This window comes from Herpailurus yagouaroundi, unplaced genomic scaffold (genome assembly GCF_014898765.1).
Source record: "Herpailurus yagouaroundi ecotype Mexico unplaced genomic scaffold, PumYag 211, whole genome shotgun sequence".
NCBI lineage: Eukaryota > Metazoa > Chordata > Mammalia > Carnivora > Felidae > Herpailurus > Herpailurus yagouaroundi.
The window spans coordinates 3,311,291-3,324,588 of record NW_024412442.1 but is presented as its reverse complement, the minus strand read 5'-3'; the positions used below and the strand labels follow the sequence as shown (position 1 = coordinate 3,324,588).

At 39.7% G+C, this 13,298-nt stretch overlaps 1 protein-coding gene across 20 annotated transcripts in view; it reads right to left on the bottom strand.

The window, feature by feature from the left end:
* Positions 1–13,298, bottom strand: part of PCDH15 (protocadherin related 15) — a 1,259,847-nt gene that overhangs the window by 454,393 nt on the left and 792,156 nt on the right. For all 20 annotated transcript variants that reach the window (XR_005784343.1, XR_005784344.1, XR_005784345.1 and 17 more), the window contains one exon: positions 4,175–4,345. Coding sequence is in view for 17 of the 20 variants with exons in the window: in XM_040454209.1 (XP_040310143.1) it covers positions 4,175–4,345 (171 nt within the window). In the remaining 3 variants the exon portion in view is untranslated. The remainder of the gene's footprint in view (positions 1–4,174; positions 4,346–13,298) is intronic.

Below are 13,298 nucleotides of genomic sequence, written 5' to 3'. Positions count from 1 at the left end.
ATGATTTGTGAGTTCAAGCCCCACATTGTGCTCTGCGCTGACAGTGCTGAACCTGCTTGGGATTTTCTCTCTCCTCTCTCTCTTTCTGCCCCTTCCCCACTTACACACACACACACACACACACACACACACACACACACACACTCACTCTGTCTCTCTCTCTCTCTCTCTCAATAAATACATAGACTTTAAAAAAAAGTGAGAACAAATTTACACAATACTGGAAAGTTTTCATCTCCTCCCTGTTGTCATCTCCTCAATTAGCACAGAGTTGAGTATATATTAGGGACCACTAGATATTCATCAAGTTAATAAATGCATGACTATTAGCACAGGGCTGCAAATTGCATTAGTACCCAGAGACATCAGGTATATATATTTACATATTCAATATAATATTAAGTTTGGTGTTAGTGAAGACACTAACTTTTGCTGAAGACAGTTTTCTGTTAAAGAAAAACATATGAAATATTTATTAAATAAGTTTATATTTAAACACATGATTATTTGCATTTCGCTAAACAGTAGACTTTTATTATATCCTGGTTCATGAGTTAAACACTGTGCCAGACCATGTTGTAAAGTTTTTCTGAGCTGATAAATTCTGCATGCACTGTGGCAGAGCTAAGAATGGCTTTTCAAGTCAAGAATACCAGTGAGGTAATTGGTGGAAAATTTCACATCAACGCAGAAGGTGAACAGGTGTCAAAGCTTTCAAAATTTGAAGCATTTGTTGAGAAAAGGATCAGCAAGTATGTAATTACAGTCATCATGTCTTGTTTAGTTGATATAAATGGTTAGTTCTCTTGCTCTAAATAGCAAGATTTTATTTATTGAAATTTCCAGAAAATTTAGCCAAATATGTAAAGGAAAGTTTTTAAAAAGGAGTAAAAAAAAAAAATAAAAAGACAGACATAAAGACAGCAATGTGAATGTGCAACTCAAAACCGAGCTCCAGTTCTCAACCCCAGTGAAGCAGAGGGGACCCCAAGCAGCAGGTGGAACAGCACAAGAAACCCGGATGGCGGCTCCATGGCAGATCTTACTTTCCAGCCGTCATCACGACAAGATTTCCTTCCCCAGATGTTCTTACAATGTTTCTTCCACCCTCCTCCCTTCAGGAGCTGGTACATACCGTTAGTCCCTGAAAGTGGCCCAGGTTTAATGACACAGAGGGGGCAGTGCAAATTAGGAGTCCAGTTCATGAAAGTTCTGCCCAATTCCCCTGGGAAGCCCCTTCTTAGAACCCAGTGCCTTGCTGTGAGGGAGCCCAAACAGCCCACGAGGGCCCCGTGTGGAGACGGAATGAAGCCTCCAGCTCACATCCCCAGCTGAGCTCCGGCCAACAGTCAGAGTCGACTTGCTAAGTTAAGCATTCTGAAAGTGGTACCCAGGCCTCAGGCAAGGTGTCCCAGTTGATGGAGCACAGATGGGATGGTCCCTCAAGTCTGGCAAAACTGCAGCTTTCATGAGCAAATTTAAAAATTGTAATGTGAAGACATGTGAATCTTGGTGGTAGTTTCATGCAGTGATTAATAATCAGATCAAGCGCCTAATTTCGCAAGTAAATATGTTTAATTTTCCTATGTGGCAATAAAAATATGCCCCTGATTAAACAAATATTTGCCCTAACTACTGAAATTTGTAAAATTAAAATTCTCCATTTCACAGAATGTTAAACAATGGGTCAATCTGTTAAAAAGGATGATGAAGCATAAAGCTTGATCATTCTGGATTTTATAGCATAGTATTTAATTCAAGATACATGACTTTAAAAGAAAACAGCTTTGGGGCGCCTGGGTGGCGCAGTCGGTTAAGCGTCCGACTTCAGCCAGGTCACGATCTCGCGGTCCGCGAGTTCGAGCCCCGCGTCGGGTTCTGGGCTGATGGCTCGGAGCCTGGAGCCTGTTTCCGATTCTGTGTCTCCCTCTCTCTCTGCCCCTCCCCCGTTCATGCTCTGTCTCTCTCTGTCCCAAAAATAAAAAAAAATAAAAATAAAAAAAATTTAAAAAAACCAAAAAACAAAACAAACAAACAAACAAAAAACGTTGAAAAAGAAAACAGCTTTTCGGGTTCCTGGGTGGCTCAGACGGTTAAGCGTCCCACTTCAGCTCAAGTCATGATCTCTCAGTCCATGATTTCAAGCCCTGCATCACGCTCTGTGCTGACAGCTCAGAGCCTGGAACCTGCTTCAGATTCTGTGTCTCCCTCTCTCTCTGCCCCTACCAGGCTCACACCTCTCTCTCTCTCTCTCTCCCTCTCTCTCTCTCAAAAAGCAAATAAACATTAAATTTTTTTGAAAAAAAAAAAAACCAGGAAGACAGTTTTTACTTATTAGTTGTAAGACCATGAAAGTTATGTAAACCCTTTATCTCAGACATCTCATCTACCAAGTGACCATAATAGTGGTAGGTACCCACCAGGATTTCAGTTAATATTCCCGTAGAGTTTAGCACAGTTCACGACAACCTGAACAATCTCTACAACCACTAGTCACTATTAGAATTTATTTTTATTCCCCAAATCTGGAGCATGGCCTTGTCCCTACCGTGAAACTGCATAGGAATGACAGATATGCTTAGTCTGCTATCTGGAAGAGACAGGAAGGGTGCTCAGAGGTGCTTTATAAAACCAATGCCCTCTGCTTCCCAAACACCAACAATACATCAAATACTGTTAAACAGTCATCATGCTGAGCCACCAATTTTAGTCACTGTGTCTCTATGCCCCTTCTCTTGTGACCTCATTGGTATGACAGCTATATAAATCAACTCAAAGATAAATTAATACTGAAAATATTTTCCTCATAATTTCAATTAAGCTTTCAAAAAATAATGTTCACTCTCATTAGTAGTCTTCTTGCTGGTATATTCAACAAAATCACATCATGACATATAACCTTAGGTCATCTACAACTATTTGTCCCGACAAGTTCTACATTAGCCTTTTTGTCTTTGAAATTACTCCATTTAGCTGAAAATTTACATTATTTTCTTCATGAAATGCACATCACAACATTTCCCCCCCCCCCCCCCAGCTTCTTTGCTTCACACAAGCCAACTAGACCACTAGTTACTTATGCTGGAAGACACAGGAGTAAATCTCAACCATTTAAGATCTACTAGATCTCAAAGTAAAGCTCAGAGTTGCAACATTGGATAATGATCCTTAGAAGCGCACAGAATGCAACATGATTTACACTCAGGAGAAGGAATTTCTTTTTTTATTCTTTCAAAATCTCAAAAACACAGAGGATTCCCCAAACCACAGTTCTTATGCGTTTGAGAGGAAAAAAAAAAAAAACACCTCAAATACCTCCCAACAAAGTCTGACATCCTGAGACACATTCGAACCCAGGAAAAGCTGAATGTTTAACAGAAGAACAGCAAAGACATTAGTCAAGAAAGGATACTAATCGCCTAGGAATTTGGCTCCTTTTAAGGAGAATTATTATTATTATTATTATTATTATTATTATTTTTATTTTTAAGGGAAAAATTGATATTTTAGTGTAAGTAGGATATATATTTGCCTTATAACTTTTATTCTTAGGTATAAATATTTATTACCCAGGCCCAAGGTGTGAATACCAAGCTGACAGCAACTTATAGCTCTATTTGAATATTAAAAAAAAACAGATGTAGAATCAAGTGTAGAAGATAAGTATTCATGCCTTACCTTTCTGCTTCTTCAAAACACATCTTTAAGAATAGAAATGTGCATTCAGAATTCATTAGCTTCCACCTCCAAACAGCCAAGCACAATCTCCAATAAGATTTTACAACTCTTAAGAGGCTGAAAAGTACTCTATTGACCTGTATGTGTTCTGACTTAGGACTTATAAATTTAAGGAAATACTGAAATTATTTCTTAGAGTTTCCTAGAACATGTTGGCAACTGAACTCTATTATGATCTATAGGTGGAAAGAATAAAACAATCAGTGTCAAATGGGTGGTTGCTGTGCGACACACTTACGACTTTGTAAATGATGCCATAATGTGTGGTGACCAAACTCTGCCATACTCTCTGAAAATGGTTTTAGACATAAATACTTTCAACACCCGCACCGTTTAGTTTGCTATTCTCCACTGACATGTTTGCAAAATATTTGAATGGGGTCTCATTGAGGTCAAAGAGGTGCAAGTAAAGGGGAAAGAATGGGAATATATTTACCGGAGTTCTGAGCTCAGGTATGGCAGCTTGGTAGGTGAGCGGGCGACAGTCACGAGTGTTCGGCACAAGGACACAAGGAAGAAACATCGGACCCAAGTCATCTCCATCCAGAATATCCACCGTGAGGGTGGTGGTGGTGGTTCGCCGCTCATTTAGATTTTGTGCCCGGTCCTGGGAGAGAGGAAAACAGAGAAGAAAAACAAAAAAAACGAGATGGACTTCACGTTCCCATCAGCTTGACTAGACTGGAGACAGAATTCTTCCTGATCGTAGGCACCCGACCTCTCTTAGAGCATTTACTTTAGAAAACTTGCAACTGCAATACTTTCTTAGCCCTTTGAGAGGGCAATCTTCTCCCAGCTCAAACCTCTTCCAGTTTTACAATCCAGCACCCTTATTCAAGGACCTGGGAGCTGTCCCTTTGGAAAGTAATCACTGAAGAAGACAGAGCCCCCACATCCCTGTCTCCGTGGGAGGACAGGAGCCTACCCTCCACACGAGGCTTGCGCCACATTGTGAAAATATCTCCCATCCTTAAGAAATGAAGCCATTTCACTTCTCCTTTGGGAAGACCAATTAGCAAAAACTCTTGGCTATTGATTCCTCCACCACAAGCCCAGCCTGGTGCACGCACATGCACCCACTCGCTCACTCTCTCTCTCTTTTGATGATATTTCAAGCAATCTAGATACATTTTAGATGAATTTTGGTTACTTCCAAAAACAAACAACAACAAAAATGAAAACAAAAAACCCACATCCTGAACAAAAAAAAAAAAAAAAAAAAAAGAGGAAAAAAAAAAAAAAAAAAGTAAAATGAAGGGAGAAAAAAGAGAAAAAAACCCACCAGATGTGCTATACTCTTAATGGAGAAATGCTGTTTAATGATTCACATAAGCTTTTCTATTATAAATTATTTTGTGACCAGCATTGCTTGTCTTCTGGTAGGATGATGTTGTCATTGAAATAACCTAGTTTTCCAAGCTTCCAGGTTATAACTGTCTTATTTTGTTTCTTTATTCTTTGAGATTCTAAAACCACAGCTTCTACGAAGAGTGCCCTTGTAGCAATAATGGGAACTATCTATTCAATGTTCTCTTTTTTCCACTACGTTATGGAACAATGAGAACAGGGATTTTTGTTTTGTTTTGTTTTGTTTTCCCCTATTTTACCAAGATACCACTGACATATAGCACTGCATGAGTTTAAGATGCACAACATTTGACTTGCATATATGTGAAATGATTTTACAATAGGTTTAGTTAGCATCCACCATCTCCTACATGTACAGAAAACAAAAAGAAGAACAAAGAGAAATTCTTGTGAAGAGAATTCCTATCTCAGATCTCAACAATGCTCTATCCTTTCTTTCATCCGACTTGAGTTCAGAACGCATTCTGGTCTCTTCATTATGAAACAGCCTTGACTAAGATCTTGTCTACTCACTTAAACTGGCCCAGTGTTGTTGTCATTGTTGCTTTTCTTGCTGTGACAATACATTGTTATTAGCTATAATCCATATTTCTGAGATCTCCCTAGTTTCTATCTAATGTCCGTTTTCTGGATCCCATCCAGGACTCCACTTATAATTTGCCATCATGTCCCCTCAGGCTCCTTTTGGTTATGAAAATTTCTCCAATTTCCCTTGTCTCTCATCTCCTTGACAATGTTGAGAACGAGTCACAGGCACTTTGGAGCATATTCCTCAATGGGGACTTGATGTTTTTTTCAAGATCAGGCTGGGGTGGTACATTTTGGGGAGGGAGACCAAAGAGATCCAGCATCATTTCATCACATTATATCAAGAGTATATTATTATTAACACGACTCATGATTTAGGCTAACCTTGATCACCTGGTTGAGCTTCTGTTCATCATGGTTCCCCATTGTAAAGTTATTCTTTCTTGTTTCCTTTTTCATTTCTTTGGGAAGAAATCACTATGTGAAGCCCATGGTAAGGAGTGGAAGTGATTTCACTAGAAATTCATATTAATTATATTTATCTAAAGAATGTTCATCAGGAGGACACAAGGAAGACACATTGGACCTGTAATCTGCAAGTCACCAGTTAGTAAATCTAAGAAAGCAGAGGACAGGTTTTCCTTCTCAAAAAAGGGGTGAATACAATCAAGATTAATCACTACAAGATTATACTAATAATTATGATTGGTTGAATGTATAGGGGATAGAGATTTTTAAGAAGTCCTTCTTTAATTGTAAATTTTCTTTGTTTATTATATTCAGTATAGTTGAAAGTACAGTAGGAGCAGCAAATGGCATATGAGATAATTTTGGTGCTCCACAAATTAGCTTTAAAACATAACACTTTAGGGCACCTGGGCGGCTCAGTCAGTTAAGCTTCTGACTTCAGCTCAGGTCATGATCTCGTGGTTCGTGGGTTTGAGCCCGGCATCTGGAGCTTGCTTCGGATTCTGTGTCTCCGTCTCTCTCTGTCCCTCCCTCACTCATTCTTTGTCTTTCTGTCTCTCTCAAAAATAAATAATAAAAAAAATTAAATACTATACTGTAAATGTATGAGTTTTGAGTACATACGGAAAAAATTATTATTAAAGTACAGTTGCCACACAATGTCACATTAGTTTCAGGTGTACAACATAGTGATGCAACGTACAATTTTATGCCACGCCCCCCACACCTGGAGCTATGACTGGTCAGCACACAAAGTTATTACAATATCACTGTATTCTCTGTGCTGTGCCTTTCATCCCCATGAATTATTCATTCCATACCTAGAAGCCTGTATCTCCCTTTCCCCTTCACCCGTTTTGCCCTTCCACACCCACCTCCCCTCTGGCAATCACTATTTTGTTGAAAATACTAATTTGGCATAAATTCATATATTTCTTGCAAATTTTAAAAAACACAACTGGCTCATCAAATCTGACATTTCAAAAATTATGGTTGCTTAGGATAAAGTTTTTCAAAATGCCAAATCAATCAAAGTTGATAAAAAATATTAGATAACATTTGATGTGATATGGATGTGGAAAAATATCTGAATATCCCATAAGCAGTATTTCTGCACTTAAATGCCACACAACCTTACCCCTTATATGTCATCACCAAGTCAATGGTATACACAGTTGAGTGTTTATCAAACTCTTTCTTTCAATCTGTCAGCAACAAATCTAACTATTCTCTACCTCTTTGGGTCATTAAGACTCCTTAAAATGGAGTACAAGTGCGTAAGAGTGGGTGTATGTAGGATTACCAAAATACATAATTTAGGTTTTTATGTCATATTTTACCAGCTAGACCCCAAGATCTGACCTTGACTGCCCATCTGCTTGCATTCACCGACCTTTATCTCACATTTTCCCTTGAGCTCCTCTCTCCAGCTTATCTCTTAACTCAGGCAAATGGAAAGCAAAACCTTCCCTCAAGTGAGCAAGCGAGCGACTGTCCTGACAAGACCTCCAACCAGCCCAGACCATGTTGACCAGTTTGAGCTCAACCCCTTACTCACACCTGAGCCAATGGACCACAGTGTGACCTCTAGAAAGACTGACAACTACCTCTACTCACTGCAATACTAAAATCTCCACCCAAGGAGGAGCACAAGTCTCATTACATAACACACAGCGTGTGTGCAGGCAGGTTTCCCTAGGACATACGCACGACCCTATGTCTGCGTCTACAGATGATGACGAGGCTCCCCTATCTAAATATCCCTCCTAACCCTAAACAAAGGAACCCATTCCCTGCACAGAGAGCCAGGGATTTGGAAGTCATTCCCCATGATCTCTTTGTTTGCTGCAAATAAAGTTTTCTTTGTGTGGCAACTCATCAGGTACAGTTTCTGATGCACCAAGGAGCAGCTCACGTTGGTTTGGTTATAATATTGGGAAAAGATACTGTTTACAAAGTGTTGATTTATAAAATATGAACTTTTTACTGGGAGGAAAAATAGTAAAGAAGCTACCGTCAGGGAAGAAAAAAATTTCCCTCCGCCCTTGTAGCTTCTTGGCTGAGACCCCACACAAGAGAAAACAGATTAGCAGGAAAACAAACAAACAAACAAAATGCTTTAATGATATGTACACACACATACACCCAGGAAAACTGGGCAACTCCCCAAAATGGCCCAAACTGTCACCTTAAACCCGGGCTTCAGCAAAAGACAAAAGAAGATGTTGGGGATGGAGAGTGGGGAGAACTGGGTTTCAGGCAAGGCACAGTAAAACAAGGCTTTCCCTCTGACAGAAGCTTCTCCGGATTTAGTCATTCTCCTTTTTGTGGGGGGGGGGGGGACACCCTTGCAGGTGGAGAGTCCTGTGTAGGCATAAACTGCCTACTTAGTTTTCAGAGCTTCCCTGTTGTCTGCTATTTTGAAACCATAATCCTTATGCCAGTGAGGCATATTCTGGGGTGACAAATTCTGCTCCTCTCCATGTCTACACACAGAGGTAGCACTGACAGATACCCACAGTCCCTCTACGCATGTGGATATTCTGCAGGATTTGTCATTAATATATATTATATAATGTGAGGGGTATGAATATGAAAGTAAGTCTCCAGGTCACTGTGCACTTGTGAGCCCATGGAAGGCTTTAATCTGTGATGTTCTTCTCCCAGTTTAGAACCAAATTTGACCTTAAAAATTCATCTAAAACACAGCCCCTGGAAATTGAGATAAAAACCAAAATGAAAAGAACCTTTCGCTCTTTCTAGTAAAATGCTACTGCTGAAGATTATTCTAGGTAAAAGAAATAACATTCTAAATTGGGAGTGGCATAAATAAAACATAATTATTTGCATAAATATTTTATGTGATTTCCTGAAGTCTGTATTTCCATTCATTCCTATGTGAGAATCCAAAAGATAGTAACCGCCCCCCCCACTGCCAAATTCCTTCCTTCTTTACTCCCATTTTCATTCCTCATTTCTCTTATTTCCTTTACAAAAGTAAGGTATTTTACATTTTTAAATAGTTTTTAATAAGATACTTCAGGGGCGCCTGGGTGGCGCAGTCGGTTGAGCGTCCGACTTCAGCCAGGTCACGATCTCGCGGTCCGTGAGTTCGAGCCCCGCGTCAGGCTCTGGGCTGATGGCTCAGAGCCTGGAGCCTGTTTCTGATTCTGTGTCTCCCTCTCTCTCTGCCCCTCCCCCGTTCATGCTCTGTCTCTCTCTGTCCCAAAAATAAATGTTGAAAAAAAAAAAAAGATACTTCATTAGTTTAAAAACTATGACTGTAACTGTCAAGCAAGAATATATCTTAAAAAAAATTTTTTTTTAATGTTTACTTATTGTTTTGAGAGAAAGAGACAGAGCAATGAGTGGGAGAAGGAAAGAGAGAGAGAGAGAGGGAGATACGGAATTGGAAGCAGGCTCCAGGCTCTGCGCTGTCAGCACAGAGCCCGATGCAGGGCTTGAACTCACAAGCGGTGAGATCATGACCTGAGCTGAAGTCGGACGCCCAACCAAAGGGGCCACACAGGTACCTCAAGAATATATCTATTTTAAAAGTTATTCAAGTATGACTGTTTAATTTGTATTTTCTCAATGTGCATTATTATTTCACATATCACTTACACACTTGCTAACATTAAACATTAACATCCATGAAACATTTAATTAGCTACTATACAAATAGGTCACTACTTAACAACTGTGAGTTCAGCTTACAAGGAAGTGCAGGTGATATGAAGAATAATCCAGTGTAAAAGCCAAAATCCAGTAATTTAAAAGCCTATGTATATTCAACACATAATCAAGAAGGTCATAAGGAATATTCAGCAGTGTGTGGAATCTGACCTAGCTGGAATATTCTGTCTGGGCTGAACAGGAAAGCAGCACTGACTTGGTCCCTGAATCCTCAGCATGTGCATTCAAATTCTCAATCCACTGGTCCCATATGACAGCAACACAAGCTACAAACCTTGAGAACCACATTGTAACACGATGGCTGCTGTAGCCAAGACACCCACTGTCTTTGAATGAAGTGTTTACTAAATAAGTAGAAATTTTCATCAACATATTGCTAGGAAGAACTAATTTATTTCTTCAAAAGAGAGATATGTGCTTATAACTTCAGAGATACTAACTTTTATAAATAGCTCAGAGATAACGGATTCATCATCACAATCCACACTTTTTACAAAGCATAGTTTTATAAAATTGCAAATATTTAAACTGAAGGTGTTAAGGAAATAAAACACCTGCGTCTGATGAGAAGTAAGGCCCCACCCCTTTATCCTAATCAAAAGGCTTTCTTTCTAGAAAGTAGTTTCATTGTCCACTGTTCTTTGATCAGCGGAGATGAATGCTAATTTGTGATTCACTCAGTACCTGCTCTCTATTTACAAGCGTATCCAGTTAAATATTGTCGGGGGGCAGAACCAGGAATGATGTGGACTCCAGCAAATACTAAGAAATTAGGTGAATCTCAGTTCTAAAATGAGGATGGAACAGGGGCGCCTGGGTGGCTCAGTTGGTTTCTCCAGTGGGGTAGTCCTCATTAGAAACAGCCTTCTCTGGGGCACCTGGGGGGCTCAGTTGGTCAAGTGTCCAACTCATGAGTTCGGCTCACATCATGATCTCACAGCTCATGAGACAGAGCCCCGCATCGGGTTCTGTGCTGATAGCACCGAGCCTACTTGGGATTCCCTCTCTGTTCTCTCTCTGCCCCTCCCCTGTTCATGTTCGTTCATTCATTCATTCTCTCTCTCTCTCTCTCCCTCAAAATAAATAAACATAAAAAAAAAACCAGCTTTTAGGGGCACCTGGGTGGCTCAGTCTGTTAAGCATCTGACTGCACCTCAGGTCATGCATGATCTCACAGCTCATGAGTTCAAGCCCCGCGTCGGGCTCTGTGCTGACAGCTCAGAGCCTGCAGCCTGCTCCAGATTCTGTGTCTTCCACTCTCTCTGTCCCTCCCCTGTTTGTGTGAGAGCTCTCTCTCTCTCTCTCTCTCAAAAATAAACATTAATTTTTTTTTTCAAAAAACTAAAAAAAAAAATGAGTATGGAACAGACATGCTGATGTTTTGGTTTGTTTTTGAGCCGCTGCCATAGAAGACTTGGCATAGACTTCCAACATTTACATACTCAGTATTCAAGTGCTTTGTAGCTAAAACACACACACACACACACACACACACACACACACACACACACACACACAGGCTAGCAGTAAACACCTCCCAGGCTCACTCATAGATACATATATTACAGACTCTTTCATTACTTTATCAGCTATTTGCAGTAGGGAAAGAAAAAAATGCCACATAATTAGGTTTGCCCTGAATCTTCTGACCCTGACTCTTCACCTAGGACCATGGGGGTGTTTGCCCTGCTCTGCTCACCAATGATAGATGGACGATCCCTGACTGGAAACACGAAACTTATCCGAGAGTAACTTGATTCCATTATATTGTTTTATTCAAAATGGAAAAAAAAAAATAAAGAAGCAACAAGATTGTGTGGGTCTAAACCATTTTAGAAGTGATTTTTTTTTTCCTGGGAAAGTTTTTTTTTTTTTTTTTTGGATTGAGACATTTAATGATTTTCCTTAATTTTTATGCACGCTGGTAGAGAGAAGAGTGTGACACTTTGCATCTCCACATGCTTACACACCCTGACCACTGGGCACTGGATAAATATGTGTCAGCCATCAGGTGCCACCACCATCTCCCTCTTTCACGCCTATTCCCCAGAGTGCGCCCAAGAATGGGCGGAGCTCAATCCAGCACTTACTCCACAAGCAGTAGGAAGGACAGGTGAGGGAAGGTCAGAGTGGGAGCTACTGCTGAAAAGTTGTTTGCAGAAATTGACATCCAGAAGTATATGAAGTGGTTTTTTTACATACAAGCCCACATAATTACAATGCTTACATACTGATTTGAATATTCATACATTGGGAGAAAAGACAGAGTAGGAAAGAAGTGGCATTTTTACGAATTATAATATCTTGTTACGAAAGACAACTAAGTGTTCCTTCTCTACATTTTTGATATTTCAGAAAATATTAAATTCTTCCTGTTATTGGTAAGATGATTTAGAATTACTCTATGATTTTATTTTAATTTAATTTTTATTTAATTTTATTTATTTTAGAGAGAGAGAGAGAAAGTGGGAAGTGCAGAAGGAGAGAGACAGAATCCCAAACAGGTTGCACATTCAGCACAGAGCCCAATGTGGGGCTCCATCCCACAACCCTGGGATCATGACCTGAGCCAAAATCAGAGTCGAATGCTTAACCAACTGAGCCACCCTGGCATCCCTACCCTGGCTATGATTCTAAATTAAATGTAAACTTTTTTTTTCTGACAACTAATTAAGGGCTCTTGAGTATGGAAGAGTCCTCAGTATTTCCTTCAGGATAACAGTAATACAAAGGAGAGCTTGCTTTGGAACAATACCCATGTATAAGGAGATAAGTTTGATCTGTTTGTGATTTAGGGTAACATAACAAAATTGGAGTTTGTGGTACAGACTATATTGGAAACTTCGACAGAAAGAAAACCTAGGGATCTGTGTACAATCTCTAAACTTTCTTTTCTAGATTTCTTTTCCTTCTGTTTTCTAGAATTAACCATTCTCTCATTGCCCATTCATACTTAAACCATGATTAATAATGCTGCAAATAGTCCTCAAGTAAACAAGTGGCAAGTTTTCTTAATTTTGTTAACCAAAACTCTTCCAGCTTATTTAAGAATCCCAACATGTGGGGCGCTTGGGTGGCTCAGTCAGTTGAGCATCTGACTTCGGCTCAGGTCATGATCTCGCAGTTTGTGGGTTCGAGCCCCACATTGGGCTCTGTGCTGACAGCTCAGAGCCTGGAGCCCGTTTCAGATTCTGTGTCTCCCTCTCTCTGCCCCTACACCACTCACGCTCTGTCTCTCTCTCTAAAAAATAAATTTAAAAAATTAAAAAAAAAAGAATTCTAATATGTCCACAGGGATAAAAAGAAACTTCCTAATTACATGAAATTAGAATAGTTTCCTTTGTACATCGATCAAATCTTTGTACCATAAGCAAAGCCAGGTCAAAGTTGAGTAATTTCAGTAATATATCATCACTCTTCCATCCACTTACATACCACCTACTTTAAAATCAAAACTGTTCATATTTCAACTCTCTTTAGGACTCCAAGAGAAAAATGTA